This window comes from Sesamum indicum, linkage group LG4 (genome assembly GCF_000512975.1).
Source record: "Sesamum indicum cultivar Zhongzhi No. 13 linkage group LG4, S_indicum_v1.0, whole genome shotgun sequence".
Classification (NCBI taxonomy): domain Eukaryota; kingdom Viridiplantae; phylum Streptophyta; class Magnoliopsida; order Lamiales; family Pedaliaceae; genus Sesamum; species Sesamum indicum.
This window is the reverse complement of record NC_026148.1, coordinates 14,805,564-14,828,542: the sequence shown is the minus strand read 5'-3', so window position 1 is coordinate 14,828,542 and position 22,979 is coordinate 14,805,564. Positions and strand designations below refer to the sequence as shown.

General features: G+C 35.0%; 4 protein-coding genes across 7 annotated transcripts; 2 read left to right on the top strand and 2 right to left on the bottom strand.

Annotated features, from left to right (window-relative positions):
* LOC105161071 (iron-sulfur assembly protein IscA-like 1, mitochondrial) lies at window positions 2,335-5,127 on the top strand. Its single transcript, XM_011078647.2, has 3 exons — window positions 2,335-2,559; window positions 4,057-4,174; window positions 4,773-5,127. Exons 1-3 carry the CDS (start codon window positions 2,418-2,420, stop codon window positions 4,885-4,887), a joined length of 375 nt encoding a protein of 124 aa, XP_011076949.1. The 5' UTR covers window positions 2,335-2,417; the 3' UTR covers window positions 4,888-5,127.
* Window positions 5,674-9,341, bottom strand: LOC105161070 (uncharacterized protein YnbD-like). The gene is made up of 2 exons (XM_011078644.2): window positions 8,517-9,341; window positions 5,674-6,116 (listed from the first exon to the last, which is right to left on the bottom strand). Exons 1-2 carry the CDS (start codon window positions 9,058-9,060, stop codon window positions 5,884-5,886), a joined length of 777 nt encoding a protein of 258 aa, XP_011076946.1. The 5' UTR covers window positions 9,061-9,341; the 3' UTR covers window positions 5,674-5,883.
* Window positions 9,411-11,612, top strand: LOC105161069 (pentatricopeptide repeat-containing protein At3g04760, chloroplastic). Its single transcript, XM_011078643.2, has 2 exons — window positions 9,411-9,646; window positions 9,846-11,612. Exons 1-2 carry the CDS (start codon window positions 9,549-9,551, stop codon window positions 11,494-11,496), a joined length of 1,749 nt encoding a protein of 582 aa, XP_011076945.1. The 5' UTR covers window positions 9,411-9,548; the 3' UTR covers window positions 11,497-11,612.
* On the bottom strand, window positions 14,317-17,761 carry LOC105161067 (putative Peroxidase 48). 4 transcript variants are annotated; one of them, XM_011078640.2, is made up of 5 exons: window positions 17,519-17,761; window positions 16,948-17,236; window positions 15,592-15,780; window positions 15,315-15,480; window positions 14,317-14,981 (listed from the first exon to the last, which is right to left on the bottom strand). In XM_011078640.2, the coding sequence occupies exons 2-5, from the start codon at window positions 17,233-17,235 to the stop codon at window positions 14,491-14,493; spliced, it is 1,134 nt and encodes a 377-aa protein (XP_011076942.1). In that variant the 5' UTR covers window position 17,236; window positions 17,519-17,761; the 3' UTR covers window positions 14,317-14,490. The 4 variants fall into 4 exon arrangements, with proteins under 4 accessions (XP_011076942.1, XP_011076943.1, XP_011076944.1 ...); XM_011078641.2 differs by having other exon boundaries at window positions 16,948-17,172; XM_011078642.2 differs by having other exon boundaries at window positions 16,948-17,166.

The window sequence follows — 22,979 nt, the reverse complement described above, 5'->3', positions numbered from 1 at the left end:
ATATTTTTTATTTAACAATCATCTAATAATTAGCCCAATTCGTTAAGTTTTCGTCCATTTTTATGATGAATTGATCAAATGCCCTTGTGGGTTAAAAATTATAATTTTATTTATTTTTTAATTTTTTTTAGTTTTTTTATGGACTAAGTGGATTTTTAAAAAAAAAATCATCCATTCCGTTTGAATTTTTTATAAGTTTTTAATTTAAAAAAAAAAAAATACAGTAAGGACAAAATTGATAATTTCATACCTTCATCCAAGGATTACCTAATTTCATTAAATATTATGGTGTATTTGTAATTTTTCAAACAACGAGAAATATTCGTAATTGCGTCAAACCTCATGAAAGATTATTGTAATTTACCTGTTTTTATATTGATATAATTCAAACATTTTTTTTCTTTTTTTTTTCCCTTAATAAATTCCATTTTTATGATGAGAATAATTTCTAAAAATAATATAAGTTAAGCAGTAATACAATTGAGAGTGCTAAGAAAAATAATTTAATATAAAAATCCTTATCTATACCAATATAAAAAAAAAAAGTCCTTCTACACTCACGAGCGGTGTTTAATAGCATCATCGCACCAATTTTTATTAAAGTGAAAAATATCATTCATGATAAAATAACTAACTTATTCAACTTTTCAAAATTTACATTAATTGATAAATTATTTTTTTTCTTTTTGTATTTTGGTTTTCGTCCATCAAATATCAAAAGGAAAACTGCAATTTATCCCCTCTGATATGAGAAATGAGCAAAAAAATTCTTGTGAAAAATAAAATCGCAAATTACCCTTGTTTTTTGAAAATACAAACAAATTACCCTCTATCTAAATCATTGGTTAGAGAGTAATTTGCTTCATTTTTTGAAACACAAGAGAATATTTACTATTTTTTTTTACAAAAATATTTGCTCATTTCATATAACCCACAGACAAAACTAATATGGGCCGAGCAACATTTTGTCTGCATTAGCATTGAAAAATAATGGGAAGAAAATTACTTCACACAAGAAGAGCTTAAACTCATTGTTTGAGACTTTTCTCTGTTGATCCTCTCTCGGATGCCTCAGCCAATGTATTAGGTATGAGTTTGGGTCTGAATTTATTACAATAAGTTATGGTTGTACGTGATTTTTACGAGCATACAAAAAGAACTTTGGTAAGATAATAAGAAAAAAAATAAATTGTGAAAAGAACAAATTATAATTATAAATTGCAATAAATATAGAGAAGTTAGTTAAGAAAAAAAAATGTAATTATGAGATTATTAAAAAGAAATTGAAATTATTTACTAATCTAATCAAATTTTTTTAAGGAAAGAAATGAAATAAAGGGGCAAAGTATTTTTTTTACTCCCACAAAATAAGGATATAATTTTTTTTTTTTGATACCATAACTATATATGGGTGACACTTTTAGTCGCATAAAATTTAAAATCACGTCTTTTAAAATCCCAAAAAAAAATGAATTTGGGCATTTTTAATCTCAAAATTACAACACATTTTCAATCCCAAAATCACAACGCACGTGACTTTTCAGGACTAAAAATACGTGATTATATGGATTAAAAGCAACACATGCTATAGTTGTAGTACCAAAACAAATTCTACATTTTGTCATAAATAAACGATAAATTTAAATATTTAAAAATTAATATCACAAAAAATTTTCTTTTATAACAGTATAAATGAGGTAAATTTGGGTGATTGACAGACTGGGACCTGGGAGAGAAGAAATAGATTGATCTCAATGATTGTGCCACCTGTGTGTTGACACCAACACGAACAAGAACAAGCTCTTTTGCATGGCTCAGAATTAGGGTTTCCCGCAGCTTCTCATAAGATTTATCTGAGTGTTGTAAGTATTCAGAAACAAAGTTTGAGCCCTTGGATCAACATTCAGAGATAAAAATCAGAAGGTTATTGCATTTGTAAATATTTTAACCATTTCTTATTTAAATTAATAAAATTTATTTTTTTCTTGTTTCGTAATTATTTTTTTGCATACTCAATAATTTGTGTGAAAACTTATCCAAAACGATTAAAATTAAGCATGATTTAAATATTAAGTACTATAATAATTAAGAATATATTTAAAATTAAAGTGATATAAAACCCATTTATAAAAGAATTATTAATGTCTAATGATATTAATTACTGTAGATGATCCAAATCCAAACTCCTTGGGCCTGTCGGGTCGGATCCAAACAAATCCAGTCAAATGGGCAATTTACAATTGGACTGAGACCCGAATCCTTGTGCTTTCCTATTCGTTCGCGTCCATTCAATCTTAATAATCCATATTTTTGGGTCCAAGTTTCGGAGCCTAAGCCCATCTCCGATCTTCCATCAAATTTCAAATGGGCAGCTCGAATCATTTCTGAAAGCAGCCGGAGAGACGATCGGACCCACCATGCGGAAGCAAGTGCTGTCGTTAACGGAAGCCGCCGCCGGTAGAATACGCCAACTCCTCGAGCAGCGTCAGCGCCCATTCCTCAAGCTTGGCGTCAAGGCTCGCGGCTGCAACGGCTTGTCTTACACCCTCAATTATGCAGGTAATATTCTCTAGCTCGTCCATCTATGGATTTTGATCGAGAGGCTTTTCTCGATGTGTGTTTGTGTATTTGTGGAACTGGTGTTGGTTGAATTAATCTGCAATTCCGTAATCGTGACATGATGGAATTGGTAATTTATAACATAGTATGATTTGAATTCTTGGGGAAATGGAAGAAAGAGTATATTAACACCTTTTCCCTTGTTGCTGATGTATACTTTTGATCCGGACTTACTCTAATCTGTTAGAGGGCTAATGGAAATATGTCTTCATTGTACTTGTTGCATATGAAATGTATTGACATCTTGTTGGCTCTGGAAGTACTGCAGGATGCTGTAATTAACTACTTCACGATATAATTTTAGTGAATTTCATGTAAATTGGACAATTTCTCCTTATTTTCTTTGTTTGTAGCTTCTTTATATATTAGGATTTGGACGAGCATCGAGTGAGCATGGTTGTGAAATATTGATTGCCTGCTATAACCGATGCATCATCATAAATGAATTTTGTGTGATTGTCTTCTTGTTGGATATTTATGTCCAAGTGCGACAACTTTTTAACTGGTGTAGGTGGTGACAATATATATTTTATTTCGAGTTTGTAAAACTATCTTTCCATCTCTTGCTTCTTACATGTTTAAGTATACCAAACACATGATGCAGGACCAATTTTTTTATTCTCTTTATTTGTCTCTTCAAGGGTGATTGACATTTGCTACTTTACATTTATTGTGGAAATCATCAGGGTACTGACGGGTTTCTCTAAATATTCATCAATATATTTATGAGCATTGGTCGAAATTTCTTAAATTGAAATTATCTCTTTTCATGCGTTCCTTAGGACTTTTGGTTTTTGCCACTGCCTATTCTTTTGCACTTTCGCAGGTTGTTTATTTTTTCATTTCTTGATCACATTCTTCTTTGTATTTGAACCCTCTGACATTTTTCTTTACTTGAACTTGTTTGAAGTTTTCGTTTGACATCTGCTCATCCTTATTTCTTGGCTTCTAGCAATTCCATGACTTCATGGAATGAAAACCCTCAAGCAGTCTTTAGACTATTTGATCACATAAATAAACTTCCATTCAACCTAAATTTCTTAAGCAGCATTGTTATCACCACTTTTGGTGCGTGGAGGATGAGCAGTGAGGGAAGGGCACCATACCTGTTGGGAATCAGGCCTCAATCTCTATGATTTTAATTAATAATGCAAGAAAGAGGTAGAGATATGAAATAATTCCTAAAGCACTGTAATTTCGGAAGAAACCATGACGTGAGGTAGATTGCTCTAGTGAATGGTGGATGAGGGGAGCCATTCAGTCAGTCGTGTATATTATTTATCAGCAGCTATATCATATAATAAAACCATGAAAACTTAAGGAAGGAAGAATTACTCATCTGAATCTTCATTGCTATTTAGTTGTATTTTGCGCTCTCTGTTCTTTTCTCATTGTTGATCAATTTGTTTTGAGTTATTAAATTTCTTATATTCACAGATGAGAAAGGCAAGTTTGATGAGTTGGTTGAAGAGAAAGGAGTGAAAATATTGATTGACCCAAAGGCCCTAATGCATGTCATAGGAACCAAGATGGACTTTGTAGACGACAAACTGAGGTACTTTATTTTTCCACTTATGCACATTAATCTGCTTTAAGCTAATTTCTGTAAAGCTAGTTTTATATATGATAACGTATCGAGCTTCATAAATTTGGAAGTTGGAACCCCAGTGGTTGTCTTCAAAGTAATTTGTTGAGGAAGTGGAGAAAAAAAGGTAACTGAAGCTTTTCCATATGGTTGTTTGATTTCCTATAATAGGAAATAAAACAAACTGAGGGAATTGATTTTACTTCGAACCCGGAACTTATAGTTACATGTTTTAATTTGAAGGAAATTGGAGTTCTACTTCACCTTTATTACTTTCCATATCTTCCCTATGTAGTCCAAATAAAGTAATGAAAACCATTAGTTCATAAATGTTTTATCTATTCCCCTTTCCTTCACCCTCTTCTCTTGGCATACGTTCTGGATAAAAAGTTTAATTTAAATAGTGCATACTTCCATGTCAATTTCGAATCCTGTAAAATTAGTTGAGGTTATGCCTCAGGAACATAAAAAATTCATGGAACATGATTGTGTGAGTTGTGCTAAACCTGACACTTGTTGAAGGTAACTGTTAAAATCTCAAATACTCTGACATCTCTATCCTGAGCAGATCTGAGTTCATATTCATCAACCCAAATTCTAAGGGCCAGTGTGGCTGTGGAGAATCGTTTATGACAATGAGCAGCTCAGAAGCAGCTAAACGTACTGGTAGCTCCGGGACATAGTTACTTTAGCTTCATTTACAATAAGCTACTGTTATCTCCTAGACTAGAAGAAATTCTGCAGCTGGCTTGTTGAGCATGGCCTTCTCTGAGTTTGTAGGTGGAAATGTTTTATTGGTATAACAGCGGCGAATGGTTGTGTTGAGCTTCAGTGCTGTAAATTCTCTTTTTGTTGATGTGTTGTTGTATTGACATTGTAAATCATTATGCTCTTTATAAAAGAAATAAGCACAACTTCCCTCTTTTGTTTTTTTTTTTTTTTAAATTAAACCACCCGGGAGTGGTGGGAGCTTTTTGGAGCTCCCGACCCTTCTCTATTAAGATTAGAAAATATTTCTATTCTGCTGATATGCTTGAAAATATTTTTATTCATCAATTTTGCTTTTATGTATTACTTCCAGCTTAGAATTCTCCACCAGATACCAAGGGGATGCCCTTAAGGTTGAACTTTTTAAAACTAGTTATACTCTCTGTCAATTGCTGCTCCTTACATCTGTCTTAAGTTTACAATCTCTATTTGTTTTTTTTAGGCATCTTGAGATAAGACTGTACTCTTTAAAGTGACTCTTCAGACATTACCACCTCTCAAGTATTATTTTTAAGAATGATAATGCAAATTACATATAGAAATTTTTATTTTTACAACTAATGAAAATTGAATTCTGAGTTAAATGGGAGTGCTTTTTTCCTTTTCTTTTGTGGATAGAGGTATTATATTCAAATCTTTATATCTTAGCATGTATTTTTCCAGTCTGCTAATATGATCTATGATCTGTCAGCAAAAGTCTATAAAGGGTAACTCCACACTGTTAACACGATGATAGTCGATGGCAAAGCATACAATAGAAAAAGAGGGAACTACATCCTCTTACCAAAGGTAAGGAAACAAGTTCGCCAAATTGGGTTCTTCCATTTGAGAGAGCTAACGGTAAATCAGTATATAGTCAGAATACAACAAAGAAACCAAGTCAGTTTTTGACATTTTCCTGTACTAGGTAATCAAGATTGTGCAGAGGCACTTGATAAGATGACTGAACTCACACCAGACTGTCCATTTCTTTTAGGTGGAGACAACCGGTGCTTAGACCATTCTTCTAGAGCTTTGCGGTGAAGACCATTCAGACGAATGTAAGGCCGTTTTTCTTTTATCAACTTCTCTGCATTTTTCCAATCTTCTGCCAAGCCAAGAGCAACCAAGAGTGCGCACATTACTGTAACACTTCGTCCATGACCTGTAGCGACAACAAAAATCAAGACGAGAAATCAGGTACAAACAATTTACTTTGACCAACAGAAGAAACTAACAGTAAAGAAAATTTTATTTCATGAAAATGCAGAAACAGTTTTTAATAAAAGGGATCATTGCTTTTAGTACTAAATAAGAGGAGAAAAATATTCCAAAGTGTTTGCAAATGTTCATCTTCTGAAAGTCTACATTTGACTTTTTCGGGGTCTATCAATGAACGAAATGGTTTGTCGTTTTGTACACACTGCAAAAGATATATTCCAAAGGGCATGTTAGGTTACTTGGCCCAGCATAAACCATACAGATATGGTCAATCTCCTTCTCCAAATCAGACAATTAAACGAAATATGTAACTTTCTTTATATCATAACCCCGTTGAATAACATTCTTATTACATGTGAAACACAAGTTCAGAATCAAAATGAGGCTATAGCACGAAAATGGTTGGACAAATAACAGGTTGGTAGCTTAAACTGGAAATTCCTTCCCACCTTAAGGAAAATACTTTCTGGTTGAAGAGACTGCGACGTTTATGAAAAAACAAGCCTTCACAATTGGTCTTTTGCAGTTTCAAGAAGAACGATAGATAGTCTAGAAGACTCTATCTTAGGTTCTGTACTTGGATCCCAGGACTTAAGCTATTCAGATATACAAGTATATGCACGTAGCCTATAAGAAAGAGAATCTTGCTATGATTGTGTAAGTGCATCTTTTCCTCCTTCCCGTCCAATTCCAGCATTATAATATTAGCATAAAATATTTTTAAGTTAGGGTTACTAATAGTCACACTCCCGTTGAAAATGCTAAATGTTACCAACTCCTTCTTCACACTTCAGAAATGACAGCTACATACATATGTAAATGCAACACTAATGAACCCAAGCAGCACCTGTAACCTGACAATGTCACCCTTGATTTAAGTGTGGTTGCCCCAATTTCTAATTCAAGTCAGTACTCTATAGATCCCAGTGTTTGATTAGTTGCACCTGTCCTGATACACATGTTTTGTTGTTTCGTGAAGAGGGTCTGGTCTCCTTGGTCCTTATCCGGATAAAAAGGCTTTCTCTCCATACCTTATTCAGTTTGTCGTGGCCTCAACTCAGAGCATGCATCTGAGTGTATCTCAACCTTTACTTTGTATGAGTGATGGAGTGTAATCAAACAGCTAGCAAAGAAGAGAATGGTAAGAAGCTTCACATCTGCACGTAATCTTTTGGTCTATGGGCTCTCCTTGTAAGCCACCTATTCATTGATCTTGCACGACCTAGCATAAGCTTTGGCTAACTTTAATTTAACTTACTACAGGCTGAGAATTCATTTCCAGAGCATCAAAATGATAAAAAGTTTAAGAGAGAAATTTTAAAATAAATAGAGGACTGATACCATAAACTAATAACGAACAGTATAGTAGGGTATTGCACATGGAAGGTAGGGTATATGATACCATCTACAAAAGTAATAAATAGACGAGTCAAGATTTAACTGTGGAGGGAGTAACGGGTTTTTTCTTTTTGGAGGGCTCTAGATCAGGACAGCACAAACAAATAAGAAACATCCCCACTCACCAGCTAATTATTCAGTCCATCAAGAAAGCAGGACATATATCAATATGCTGAATTTACATTTAAAAATGCACAAATAGGAAAATGAAGCACTTTTACAGCAAGACAAGCAAGCGCCGTTCAGCACATTGTGGCTTTATGCTCTAGCCATTGAATATGAGAAACGTAAGATAAAATAGACTGACTAACATGACAAGATAAAGGTGCGCTATGTATATATTTATTTTAACAAAATAATAGACATTTACAAATTTTCGGTTTTCTTAACCGCAACTGCAATTGCAGGATAACACTAGGTTTTGGATCTTCTAATTTAATTTGATAGTTCATCTTGTATTCCATAGGTCAAATGTATAAACTGTTCCCTCAGATATACACTTGGCATTACTCATATACACACAGAATGCATGTGTGAACTGAAACACAAGATGCAATACTAAATTGAGATATCCAGGGTCCTAAGCATTGACAACTACACTGGTGGAAAGGAGTTGGTGGGAAGGTTAATGATGAATCAAGAATAAATTTTTTTAAATCAAAATAACCATGGGCAGCCTAGCTTTATATAGAGTCATCACTTGAAGAATCTATGACTTTTCAATACGGAAGCTCTAAATTCAGAAAATAACTAATTCATCATATCTCCACCGCACTTCCCTCCCGGTTCAGGCACTCAAAAATGCTTAAAAGGTCCAGTAACTTAATACTAAGCATTACACAAGGAACAAACATAAGCTATCATCAAAACTGAAATATTGCTCAATAAAAGGATCAATGATGCTAGTTTAGACTATCAAAACTGGCTTCCATGGTAGATAGCATACCATATGCACAGTGGATAAAAATGGGAATCTTCTGAGTTCTTTTCCTGCAAGCCCAGTTCACAGCCATCTCAATCTCGCCCGGTTGAGGCGCCCGGGTATCCCAAGTAGGAATGCACAAATATGCATGCCCTGAGAAGTCCTTTTTCCTTGGGAATTCACAGGTGCAATCAATTATGGCAGGGTTACCAGGTGGCAATTTATCGGGTGAATAAGGCCACCCTCCTACATACAATCCTTCAGAAATCTCACTATATGGAGCCTCCCCACTTGTAAATCTTCTAACAGTTGAAAACGCTCTCACGAAATACAGGTATGGGAAGAACATAATCTGTGACCATATGGGAAACGACCCATCCGAGCTTTTCCCCAATAACATGGGCAGATTGATGGATGGATGGGAAGCAATTGCAACCAAGAAAGAAACCAAAGATGCATACAAGAATGGTATTGATAGCAAAGTGAAGCGAAGAATTTTAAGAGATGCAAAGAGAAAGAACAAAGTTGCAGCCTTTAGGCCTATGAGAACAGATAAACCCACACCCATTGTATCTTTTGAATTGATACACTATTAATGAGAAGAATCAAGAAATCCTGGAAAAATTATGGGGTTTGAACTTTGAGCCTGAGCAGTAAGCAATCAAGATGATTTCACTGGAAAACAAGACTGCTTTTTCCGCAAAGAAGACTGCTAAGGCACAGTTTTACACAGATGAAGAAGGAAAATCAATCAGAAATCAAGATTTAGGATTGTAGTAGAGAAGATCCAAGAAGGAAGGAATGAGTTCTACATGCGTTTTGGGTTGTGGCGAGGAAACGAACAAAGTCGGGTTCATCACCAATTATATATGTCCAAGTTATTTTCGTGAGATAAAGTAATAAAGTAGCAAGATTTATGCATTCGACCCGACCCGGGCTCCCCGAACCCAACCTGGGACTGAACCATGTTAAAAAGTGACATGTGTTGCTTTTCAAATGCCCCTTATCCAAAGGAAAGCATAATCCAATAGTACTTCCAATGAAAATCTGAATGTGATGGTGGCAAGCGGATGGACAGGAAAAAGAAGAGAGCTCCACAAGTTGTTTTTACAGCAAGCTCCTCCTTTCCATATCCCATTTTTCACCAATCAAAGGTATCTCTCTCTCTCTCTCTCTCTCTCTGTCTCTCTCTCTCTCTCTCTTTCAAGATGATGCTCCATGAGAACTGAACATAGGGAGGGGTTAGTAACTAATGACTACAACTTTTTATGCTGAGTTCTTTCCTCGAGGTCTCATTTTTACCCAACAAAAACTCAGGACAAGGTCTCATCACAGTTCTGTTCTAATATGCAGAAGCCATAGCGAGCCCAAGATTAGAAATTATAGAAACCCAGTGAGGGTTAAGGTCTCTACTGACACCAGACCACATCAACTGCCCTCCTACAATGATTTCAAAGAAGCCCATTTTCTGAAATTGCTCCATAGGTCCTGTAAAGCAGGGAACTATGATGAGGGTCTTTATTTTCTTGAGTGTATGGTGAATTTGGGTCACAAGGCAGATGTGATTCTTTGCACAAAGCTCATCAAGGGGTTTTTCAACTCGAAAAGTGTGGATAAAGCGGAGAAAGTAATGCGAATTCTGGAGAGATATGGTGAGCCTGATATATTTGCATACAATGCTTTCATTAGTGGTTTATGTAAAGTGAATCAGATTGATACAGCAAATGAAGTGTTGAGTAGCATGAGGGCTAGAGGATTTGCGCCAGATGTGGTGACGTATAATATTATGATAGGCAGCCTTTGCAATAGGGGGAAGCTTAATTTGGCACTGGAAATGTTGGATCAGTTGATAAAAGATAACTGTCAGCCTACTGTGATTACATACACGATCCTAATAGAAGCAACGATTCTTGAAGGAGGCATTGGTGAAGCAATGAAGCTCTTCGATGAAATGTTGTCTCGAGGGCTACAACCCGACATGTACACCTACAACACGATAATTAGGGGAATGTGCCGGGGAGGTATGATGGATGAGGCCTTTACGTTTGTTAGGAACTTGACGAGTAGAGGTTGCAAGCCGGATGTGATATCATACAATATTTTGTTGAGGGCATTGCTGAGTCAAGGAAAATGGGATGATGGGGAGAAGCTGATGATTGAAATGTTTTCTACAGGTTGTGAGCCAAATGTAGTTACATATAGCATCATGATAAGTGGATTATGTCGAGATGGGCAATTAGATGAGGCAATCAACTTATTAAAGCTTATGATGGATGAGGGACTTACTCCTGATACTTACACGTATGATCCATTGATTTCAGCACTGTGCAAAGAAGGAAGGTTAGATTTGGCAATTGCATTCCTGGATTACATGATTTCCAGTGGTTGTTTTCCTGATATTGTGAACTACAACACGATACTTTCTGCATTGTGCAAAAATGGTAATGCTGATGAAGCTTTGGAAGTTTTCGGGAAGCTTGCTGAGAGTGGCTGTCCCCCAGATGTGAGTACTTATAACACAATGGTAAGTGCATTGTGGAACAGTGGAGACAGGAGTAGAGCCTTGAGACTGGTTTCGGAGATGATCCATAAAGGAATCGATCCTGATGAGATTACATATAATTCACTTATATCATGTCTATGCAGAGACGGGATGGTGGATAGGGCTATTGAGTTACTAGGGGATATGAAGAACAGTGAGTTCTTACCAACCGTTGTCACTTACAATATTGTGCTTCTTGGATTATGCAAAGCTCACAGAATTGGCGAAGCTATCTCTATACTGGAAGAAATGGTTAAAAAGGGTTGCCAGCCGAACGAGACTACATACGTTCTACTAATTGAAGGTATCGGGTTTGCAGGATGGAGAGTGGAGGCCATGGAGCTCGCGAATTCTCTCTATAAGAAAAATGTAGTTTCCGGTCAGGCTTTGAGGCGTTTGAATAGAACATTTCCTATACCTGGTTTTTATGGAGACTTCAGCAAAATGGAAATTAAAAGCTAGTTTTGTGTTCCTCTGACCTTTTTTTACTTTCATTCATTAGCATTCTATTTCTTGAAACTTCTACTTCATTCTGTTTCCTCTGTCTTATGTGGGAATGGCTAATCATGAGTTCATCATCAGCGGTTTAAGCCCTTGAATATAAGAAGCATTTACTTCAAGATGACTGAAGAACTTACATTGAGATACACGCAGCATAGTTACATACCGCCAGAGCAAATAGCAGCCCCTTCTAGTCTGGTGGTTCCACCAAAACATTTCTGTGACTCGACGTTTAGCACGACACCCCAATGACCAGCAGAAGAAGCTGCATTCTTGTTCATTAGTTGAAGACTTGAAGTGGCTCTCTCTACACGGCTTCCGTCAGGCTTTTCACCTTCTTGCTACCACTTACCCCATCGCTTTCAAAAATGAAACTCTTCTTCGCATTTGTGAAGGTTGAGGTACTTGGCGATCTCTTTTTATTTCTTATTTTTTGTACAAGAGAGCACGAGTAGTTTCAGCTCCAATCACCATCGAGAACCGCCTACTGATCCACCAACACAAGGATTCAGGGACTCGAATGAACAACTTTTTGACTAAAAGTGACCCTTTTTGTCAATTGAGCAGCAAACATTGGCGAGGTACTTCATGATTTCAGAAGCTCCAAGCTCTTGAATCCACATGCGGAAAGAAGAATCAGGAAATTATTTTAAATACAGAGATTATAAACCGCTTTATTTAAATCAATAAAACTCATTTGATCTTTATTATTTCTTGTCTTATAATTTTTACAGACACCAAACTTGTGTGCATATCTATTTCTATCGACTCCATTTGATTGCTCCAATTGGCCTTTTCCATAGCGTCCTTTATGATTTGCTAACGTCGCGTTCCCCCCGCCAACGCTCAAGCTAGTCTGCCATTGGCTTTCTTGCACTAGGAACTTTTTATATCATACCAACCCTCTATTGTGTTATTTCTTTTATGGTCCACATCATAAACGATAGCGACAAATATAATACTTCATATTCGTTGATTTACGTCATATTCTCATTTCGTAAATCAACGAACTTCTTAACTTTTTTTTTTATAGTAAAAGTCAATTTTCATCAAGATTTCAAATATGGTTCAGTTATTAAACAACTTCTTTTATAGGAACGTTTTGAGTTGCCAATTGTTCTAATATATTAATGTCGTCTAATAATCACATCATATCAAGTGAATAATTAAAATAAACTTTTACTTCACACGATCACCTTTTAACATGTCTATTCTATATCAATTTGACAAGCGCCAAATTTCAATTAAATCAATTTTTTTATATGATATGAATATCCAATTTTTCGTGTCAAATTTATTTTTTTCTTAAATTCTACACTTTTCTTTTCTTTTTTTTTTTTTTTCCTATTTTCCAACTTTCAAAACAAAAAATATATGAATTGTCCATAAATAATTTGTCTCCCCATAAGAAACTTTTACCAATATACGAAATAACTGTCCGATAGTAAATTCTTTCAATTAAAATAGTTTTATTTTTTTAAATTTATGTGCGATGAACCAAATTACAAATTGAAAATGAAAATTGAGGGACTAGAATAATTTTTTTATAAAAAAAAAAAAATAGAAGGATAGTATGAAAAAATCACCCACCAAAGAGACTAATATAAAGTGAATTGAGAAAATATGAACTATTTTAAAATTGAAATCAAATATCAGTAACTGATTAAACCAAATGTACAAGACAAAACTATCAATTCACAACGTTCTTAGAGAATAAATTATTCAAAAACGAATTATACTTGAAAATCTTGAATAAAAAATTAAATTTTACGAATAAATTAAGAAATTCATTTATTCACGTGTAAAAAAAAATACGAGCAATACACTAATAAGAAGTACCATAGTTTTAATACAATAATTTAGTATCATAATAAAAGCTTCTCATGATGAGACAAATTCTCTATTAGTTAATTGTGTGACATAAAAATTTATTTTAATCGTATCACATAAGTTGATGTGATTTCTCCATATAAATATATAAAAGATTTTTATGTCACAACAATATCTTAGTATAAGTTGACAATCCAAAACATTCCTAAAAAATAAATAGTTCCAATGACAAACCACATTTGGAATCTTGAAGAAAATAATTTTTTACTATAAAAAATATTAAAAAATTGAGTTAATTAAAAATTCTTCGAAAGAAATTTTGAAATTATACTTACACCCTTATGAAATTTTCAATTTAAATTTGGTCTCCGTCCGTTAGGGTTTAAATGAAAAATGTTAATATCAGCAAAAGAAATTACCTGATTTTTCAATTTTGCTCCTTATTTATTGTTCCTATTTATAGTTTTGTATTTATAATGGAATAAATATAATATCTATATATGGAGTGAGGTTAACATCATTATATTTATTCTCTTATAAGTACAAAATTATTATACTGGAATGTTAAATAAGGGATAAAATTAAAAACTTATGTAATTACTTTTTGACCTTAGTATTTTTTTGTCCGAACTCTAATAAAAGGAGCTCAAGTATAAACAATGTACTTTCGAAGGGAGTGTAAGTATAAATTTTAAACTTTTTTAAAGGAAAGTGAAATTTTACATTTTTAAATGGAGTTTAAGTGTAATTAACCCCAAAAAATTGACAAAGTGAGAAGAAGCTCGCTTTGGCAATTGGCATGGCCATAAAGCTCAAACAAGCCCAAAAGAGGGCAGATTGATATCAAAGACAAGCCCAAATAAATTCACAAACATTTAAGAAATTAATTAAATTAAGTTGAATTATAATCATTTGATGAACACATTCAATATTCAAATCAAAAGTGTCTAATAATGAGTTTGGATTCAATTATTCAAAATATTCAGAAACTTGACATAGTGGAAAATTGGCAAGTAAAAAACAGGGATGACAAAGAACAGAAAAGTAAAGACTTTAAGTCAAGATATTGCAGTAAACAACTTCAAAGTTAGATTAGGCTACAGAACACGTTCATCCACACAAGTTTCAGTTAACTTTTCGGCAGTTGAGTCGAACCTGTCCCTTTGGTGCTGTCAGAACCTTGAGGTTGGATAGCTTGATCATTGCAAGACCAAAGTCCCTTTGGAACAGGGAAAGGTCGGAGGAGTATGCTCGGACCCAAGTCTCCGTTTCTGCCCCAGATGTCAGCTGCTGATCCACAAACAGTAGTCCTTTGCGCTGCAAAAGACTACGATAGTATAGTGTGCCGAAACCTGTTCGTGGCCCCTCATAGTCCATCTTCATGCCTGCATCCTGGGATAAGATAGTTGATAAATTGTTGTCCTCTGATGAGGGCAAAGGTGATAATGATGGAGAAGCTGATGCTGGTCGGGATGAGTGATGGATGCTGTTGCAGTTTGATCTTAGCAGCTGAAGAAACTCAGGGTCAATAGAAGGGTCAGGGCCATCACCTCCACTGAAGTTGTAGAGCCGGTGGAAGAAGAATTTGCAGTGGATTGTGCCTGTGCTGTGAGCACCTGACACGGAATAGGAGAACAAATGAAGATACAAAGAGAAACAGTCTAGCCAAAGTAGATTTTTCAACAAGAGAAATTTAGAAAATCAAAAATATCTATAAAGGTGATTGTGTGCTTGGTTTCAAGAAAAGAGAGTTTGTTTTACTTATAGAATGTAAGCAGATGTGATCACTCGCAGAGATAGAGAGAAGGCCATTGGATGTCAGCAATATATTTGCAAGCATAGGGATTCACCATAGCTACTACATAAGTCCCTCTAAATAGTTTGTATCCCCAGAGAACTCATTGCCCTGTAGTGTAGAAAAGAGAATAACCAGAACAAAGTTGTCATACCTAATAGACTGACTGTCTCCCTTTCGTCGAACCCTCTTGATGCGAATGACTCAATAGTTTTCGAAAGATCGTCTAAGGGACTAGGAAGCTCATAAGTTGCTATGATTGGATAAGCAACTATGCTGTCCCTTCTACCAGTATACAGAGGATAGAACGGACCGCCAGCCTGAAATTCAAAAGTCGCCAGAAGTTTGAAACAACGAAAATGAAAACGAAAAGATTCTTGATACGCATGTTTACAAGGATTGGTGGTAGAGTTATAGATAGAGAGTCTTACCATGAGGACGCTTTCTCTTGCAGCCAAAGCAACAATATCTGCGCAAGAAACAACTCCAGGGCATGCTTCTTCAAGTTCTAACTTGATAATGTCGATGACATCATAGCCCCTTAGAGATTCATTTGGGAGAGAGTCTTTCTCACTCTGAATTCCATCGCCATGATCCAACAACACTGAGGCATCACACCCCTTACAAATCATTCAGCAGACAGCAATTAGAAGAAAGCTACTGGTAAATACACGTAAACTGACCTGATCTCAAAGAAACCACTAAAATACCTGAAACTAGACATGTCCATTGTACAAGAATATCTACAAGCATTCCATCTTCAAGAAAAAGCAAATAAAAGAAAACCTTGAATACCACAAGTAAACTTTCTTTCAGAACAAACTGTTGAAGACAAATCATAGTTTGGATCTTGAAGAAAATCAGAATAGACTTAAAACCTGAAAGATGCCAAATAATGAAAAACATCGAAAATCTATCAAAAACTGATCAAACAACAACACTAAACAAACAAGAAACAATTGGAAAAACTAAGAACTAAAAGTCACCTTCACAATGCAGTCATTGAAAACTAGGCATGCTTATAATCTGATCATTAAGAATATTGATAAGCATTCCATCTCCAAGAAAAGATAAATGAAAGAAACAAATCATATTTCCGATCCTGAAGAAAATCAGAATAACTTGGAACTGAAAGATGCCAAATAATAAAAACAGCAAAAAGCTATCAAAAAGTAACCACACTAAACAAGCAAGAAATAATTGGAAAAACTAAGACCTAAAAGTCACCTTCACAATGCAGTCATGGAAAACTAGGGATGCTTATAATCTGACCATTAAGAATATGGATAATCAGTCCATCTCCAACAAAAGATGAATGAAAGAAACAAATCATTGTTTGGATCTTGAAGAAAATCAGAATAAATTAGAGCCTGAAAGATGCCAAATAATGAAAAACAGCGAAAAATCTATCAAACACTGAGCACACAACCACACTAACAAACAAGAAATTTTGTGAAAAACTAAGACTAAAAAGTCACCTTCACAATGCAGTCATGGAAAACTAGGCGTGCATATAATCTGCCCAATTAAGAACATTGATAAGCATTCCATCTCCAAAAGGAAAGATATATGAAAGAAACAAACCAACACCCCAAAAAGGTTCCTGGAGAACAAACTGTTCAAGAACAAACCATACTTGAAATCTCGAAGAAAATAAGAACAAAGTCAGAATCCCAAAAGGCGCCAAATATAGGAAAAAAACAGTAACAATCTTTCCAAGAACTGATTACATAACCACACTAAACAAACAAGAAGACTATGGAAAAACAAAGAACTAGAGAAGTCACCTCGACAAAGCAGTCATGGAAAACAAGCCTCAAAAGAGCGGGGGCAACATCAGGCCGCAACCCGTATAACTCTTCAACGGTTGATCGGATTATCCGCTCCGCCAATGGACAAGACTCATTGTAGTAATCATACCTGAGCCATTCGTGAAGCCCATCATCTTCTTGGAGCTTCCTCTCCACCGGGTTCTGAAACGAAGCCTTTCTACTGGTTTCTGCATTCTGGTTCTTGAGAGAGATGAGAACACAGAGCATAAAGACAAGAAAGCTCAGTTTTCTTGTGAAATCCATTCTGAAATTTAGCATGAATGAAATCGTATCAAATCCCCCCTCTTTTTACTGCTTTGTGTGTGTATAAATGAGATGAAGTTGCAGAAGTTGATGAAAGCTGTGAAGAGAGGTGGTTCTATATATCGCCTAAAGTGCAGGAGAGCAGTGAATCAAAAGAACTACCCACAACGCGCGCGCGCGCGCGCACACACACACAAGCAAAAATACGCACACCACCACACACAGAAACACACACACCCCAGACCCACAGAAATACACACACGGGGGTGGGGGGCATGCCAACCTCCATAGCAGCAACCACTCATGCAGGCGCCGTTTCGTTCCAACAGATTGAGGGACCAGTGCTACGTGGCGAGGATTGAGCTAGCGGATCCAAGGCAGGGGATCAACATCATCCCTGATCGTTGAGGAAAACCACCAGATGCCCTCTCCACCTGCATTCAGATTCTGATTCTATCTTAGCAATTTCTCCAATCTGCTGCAGCCTGCAAGACTGCAAGAACTTAGAGGGTGGGGGTGGGTGGAGAGGAAGAACTAAAATTTTGATTAATTTACATATACTTTAAACATGTATTTATTTTAAATTTCATTTATTTAGCTTAAGTTTTATTATACATAAAATTAGAAGACAGTAAAATATAAAAATACATTAGGTAATGTAATCTTCATTAAATAAATAGTACAATCGTACAGTACAACAGTACTCATTGTGTGGCGTTTCCCTTAACAGTCCAAGGGATACGCCAAAATTTATATAACGTACAAAAATTAACAGAACGAGCCAAAAAATCACCAAGAAAATATAAAAACATAAAAATACATTAAATTACTGATTATAAATTTTTCTCATATAAAGTTTAAAAGATAAAAATATACAAAAAAAGATTATTAAATGTTCTAAATCTTTCATTAGTAACTAATATCTTTTTAATATACAAAAAAAAAATCTAAAACTTTTAATGATTTTCATATGTAAGATTTTACTGAATTTGTACTTAAATAAGAAATGAAAAAACGAGTAAATGAATAATGAATAATTATTAATTTAAGAAGAAAATTTTCTTTTAAAATTAAAAATTTTAAAAAGAAACTGCTGAGGGAGTTTTACCTTTTTATTTTTTTCGGAATTGAAATTATAAATTTAGATATAAAACGTCTTTAATTTTTAATCAGAAAAGGTAATTAAATTAAATGCAAGTTAATTAGATTAAGAAAAATACATATTTCAAATATTGTTTTATTTAATTATATTGATATTTCTCAAATATTTTTTCTCAAGCTTAAGGCTGAAGAGGCGTACCCCCACCAAACAACCGTATAGGCCCATGAGTAAAGTATTTAGTCCAAAATTCATCTAGTTTTACTAATTTGGTAGGCCCAAAAGTAAGCCGAATTCAACAGGATAACTCGACGGACAACAGAAACGACACGTTATAAATATTTTTAACATCATAAAACACATCATTCCAAAAACTCTCTAATAAACTTCTCCTAGATTGATGGCTGCCAACCTAACACCAGTGGGTCAGATCGGCAAACCTCGACTCGACTGTCAGGACCTATTTAAATAGTCATAACTTTTTCAAAATAAGACTAAATCGTAATCTTTTTTTGTTGTTAGAGAGCTAATTCGTGCAGTTTTCCAGTGATATATCACAGGCTGCAACCACTTTCGAATTTTGCTGTCCGTCAGCCTATAAATAGAGGTGTGAAGAAAAACATAGAGAGAATTTGATTCGAAAGAAAGAAAGTGATGGTTTGCTGAAAATATGTTCATGTACTAAAGAAATGAAGTTCAGCTCTGTATACATACTCTTCTAGTTGCCTAAGACGTGAAGAAGCTAATAAGTTGGACCTTGGGAAAGCTAACCAAGCCTAACTTGCACACTGCAGAAGCAAAAATAGAGCCGGACAACACTTTAGTAATCAAATCGGCTAACTATTCGGAGTTGCGAACGCATAGTGAACAATATGACAATTAATGTCCTAATGCTTCGTGCGTTCGTGAAAAGCAGGGTTAGCGGTAATATGGATTGCGGCATTGTGGTCACAAAACAAATTAATAGGTAATTAAGCAGTAACCCTAAAATCCTGAAGCGAATAAGTAATCCATCACAATTCACAAACCGTAACGCCCATGCTATGATACTCAGCCTCCATTGTCGAATGAGAAACAACAGTCTGCTTCTTGGTCTTCCACGAGACAAGAGCAAATACCAGAAATATACAAAAACCAGTGAGGGAGCGGCGGGTTCCAGTACAAGTCACCCCGTCTACATCACAGAAAGTGCGGAGCTGGAAGGAATTGGTTGTAGGAAACATAAGACTGTGAGCAGGAAAACCTTTCATATAATGAACAATATAGAGAGCAGCAGTCCAATGTAAATCATAAGGGTGTTGTAAATATTGGCTAAGTTGCTACACCGCGTGTGAGATATCAGGCTGAGTGAAGCTGAGGTAAAGCAAACGACCAATCAGATGGCGATAAAAATTAGGGGCAGACAATAATGCTCCACAATCAGAAATGAATTTGACCCCTCGTGGTAGTGGCGTGCCTGCACAATATCTCTGATATATTTAGACTGAGCTACATAAGTTCCTTAAGGCAAACGAGCAATCTCTAAACCCAAAAAATATTGCTCAGTCAAACAACTACTCATTGGGTAGGCATGTGAGTTCATGGAATGTAACATCCCTAGATATGAAAGTGGTGTGTGAGTTTATGTCAAACAACTTATAGGTCTTTTGATGAGGTGCATAACCAATTATGATGCATTTGTGTGCCCTGGGATCAAATTTGGTTTTATGTGGATCAACATTCGTAGAGAAATAAAGGCAGCCAAACGTTCGAAGGTGGTCATAAGCAGGTAGCCAAACAATAGCTCAAAAAGGAGTTTTCCAACCTAAGACAGAAGATGGAACCTTATTGATCAAATATGTAGCTGTGAGAATGGAGTCCCCCAGAATTCTTTTGGTAATCAAGCTTAAAACATGATAGCTTTTGCAACAAGGCCTAGGTGTCTATGTTTTCTCTCAATCCGCCCATTTTGTTGAGGTGTATGGAAGCAAGATCTTTCATGTATTATACCAAGTGTATGTAAAAGCGATTGGAATTGGTTGCTCAAGAATTCAGTCCCATTCTCGATCTTGAAAAAATTAGACAAAAGTGAATAGGTTTGGGATTTATGCCTCATCAAGTAGGTCCAAGTGACTATTAAAATCATCTACTATCGTGAGAACATAGCTACAACTAGAAAGAGTATGTGTCCGATAAGGCCCCCAGATGTCCACGTGTATGAAACCAAAATTTATGTGAAGCATGAGATCACTTATAGGAAAGGTTAATCTAGTTTGTTTTTTATGAGTGTCGAATCCACCAAAAATATTATTCTACTAAAACTTGTTAAAGTAGTGAGTAGGGTCGAATTCACAGAAATTCAAATAAAAATAGAAATAAAAAGATCGTGGCATTAAAACCAAGTAAGGAGAACAAGTAATAAGAAGAAATTAATTTGAAAACACCAATCCCTAGCAATTGAGCCAAAAAAATTTATGAGTACCGAATCCCACAAAAAATATTATCCTACTAAAATTTGTGAAAGTAGTGGGTAGGGTCAAATCTACAGAGATTAGTTTTAAATTAATTTCATCACATAAAAACCAAATTAAAAAGAGGGAGATTTTTGTTTAAAGTCTAAATCTAGAAACAAAATAAAGAATACAAATAAATATGAGAAGAAAGATCTCCAGTGAAAGACAGGATCATGCTTGATTCATTATTGATCATCGCAAATATAACCATCATTCATAATAGATAAATTGATTATGGTCGAATTTAGGATTTAGGGTAAGACCTAACGACCTCACCTTTTCTTACTTTGCCTTATCGTTAGTCATGGAATTCTATTGACTAATTCTCTAATCAATAAACAACCCTGGGAACGTCCTTAAGATTTAGTTTACCAACATAACTAATAACTAGAAAGGCACAGTTCTAATCAATAAATTCCTACGATGATTTATTTAAATTATATTGTGCATTCCCCACAACATAATCGACCACTACGACTTGATGAATTATGTTGCGTTACTAGTTACTAAACTAAGCAAACAATTATGAATTTGCAAGTTTAATTGGCTAGGCAAATATTCTTGACAATGAATAATGGTACATATCATTCATAAATCAAATTATTTGTGATGAAAGCATAGAGAACAACACAATACCTCTATGAACAAAAGTAGAAAGCACAAATTAGATCCCACAACATATGTGAATCAAGCATTCACAATATCGCCAATTAGAAATTAAAAGAACTAGCCTAACATGCTAATGAGAAAACACATACAAATAAAAGAGAGAATATTATAAAAACGTAGAGAATCAAAGATCAAAAGAAGTTTCATATGATGAACTACATCATCTATTTATATTAACTAGTTACCTAATATTTCTAGAACTAAAAGATAGATTTCTAATTAAACTATAAGTCCTATTTAATTAAATAATTAACCCTAATAGACTCCTCAAAAGAGATGATTCCAAAATATCAAGGGGCACTGTGATTCATGTGTGGACTAGCTTTTCTCCAGAAAATTCATCTTTGTTTTCCTTGTTTTTCCGATTTTCCGTAGGGTTAGACGTGGGCATACCTAATTGGATAAGCAAAGTTGTTATGTTGCTAATTGTAACTCACTTTTCATCCCACAAATCTCTATTAAGCTAAATCTGCAACTATATCACTTGATTAGGAGTGTTTTTAACATCAAATGATAGTCAATCACCACTGAAATTATATCAAAATGTGTCCTATCAGTTTTGCAAGAGGACATATATCAAACCGGAGTTTCTCATGATTAGAAGACAAGTTGATGGAAGGTATATGTTTTATTGCTTATACGGAGGAATGGCCAAGACGTTGATGCCAAATTTTATTACAACAAAAAATGTTAGATTCAACCAACTGCCAAAGTGTGTTTAGATACCTGATCCTACAAAACACAGTACTAACGATCAAATTTGAATTTGATGGTAAAGATGTACACAGTTGGTTTACAGATAGAAGATTGACTTTGAAATCAGGATTATAAAAGACATCAGTGAATAAGACAGTTTTTGAAAGTTGTACATGTCCAACAAAAGCAACGGGCCTTTGAGAACCTGATGAGTGTCGAAGTCACCAAAAATAATTCCTACTACACTTGTGAAAGTGGGAGTAGGGTCGATCCACAGAGATTGGCTTTAAGTTGATTTCTTTGAGAAAATAGAAAATAATGGGGGGAAGGTTGTGATAAATAGAAGTGATCAAAAACTAAATAATTAAAAATACCTGATAGAGATATGAGAGAGAGATTTCCCGGTTAAGGCTAGGATTATGCTTGATTCTCGTGAGTTGATCATTGATGCAAGAATAACACATGTATGGACAAATAAACCAGTTATGGTCGTTGGTACGACCTAACAACCTCACCTTTCCTTACCTTTTCGTTAGCCAAGGTACGACCGTTGGCTAGATCTCTAATTAACAGACAACCTTAGGAACGTCCACAAGATTTAATCTATTAACAGCATTAAGAATTAGAAAGGCCTGATTCTAATCAACAAACTCCTACGAGGACAATTCGTTTAAACTAGATCATGCATTCCCCATAACATAATTAAATACTGTGACATAACTAATCATGCTACGTTGCCACTAAGTATTGAACTAAATAAACAATTACACGGATTTATAAAGTTCAAT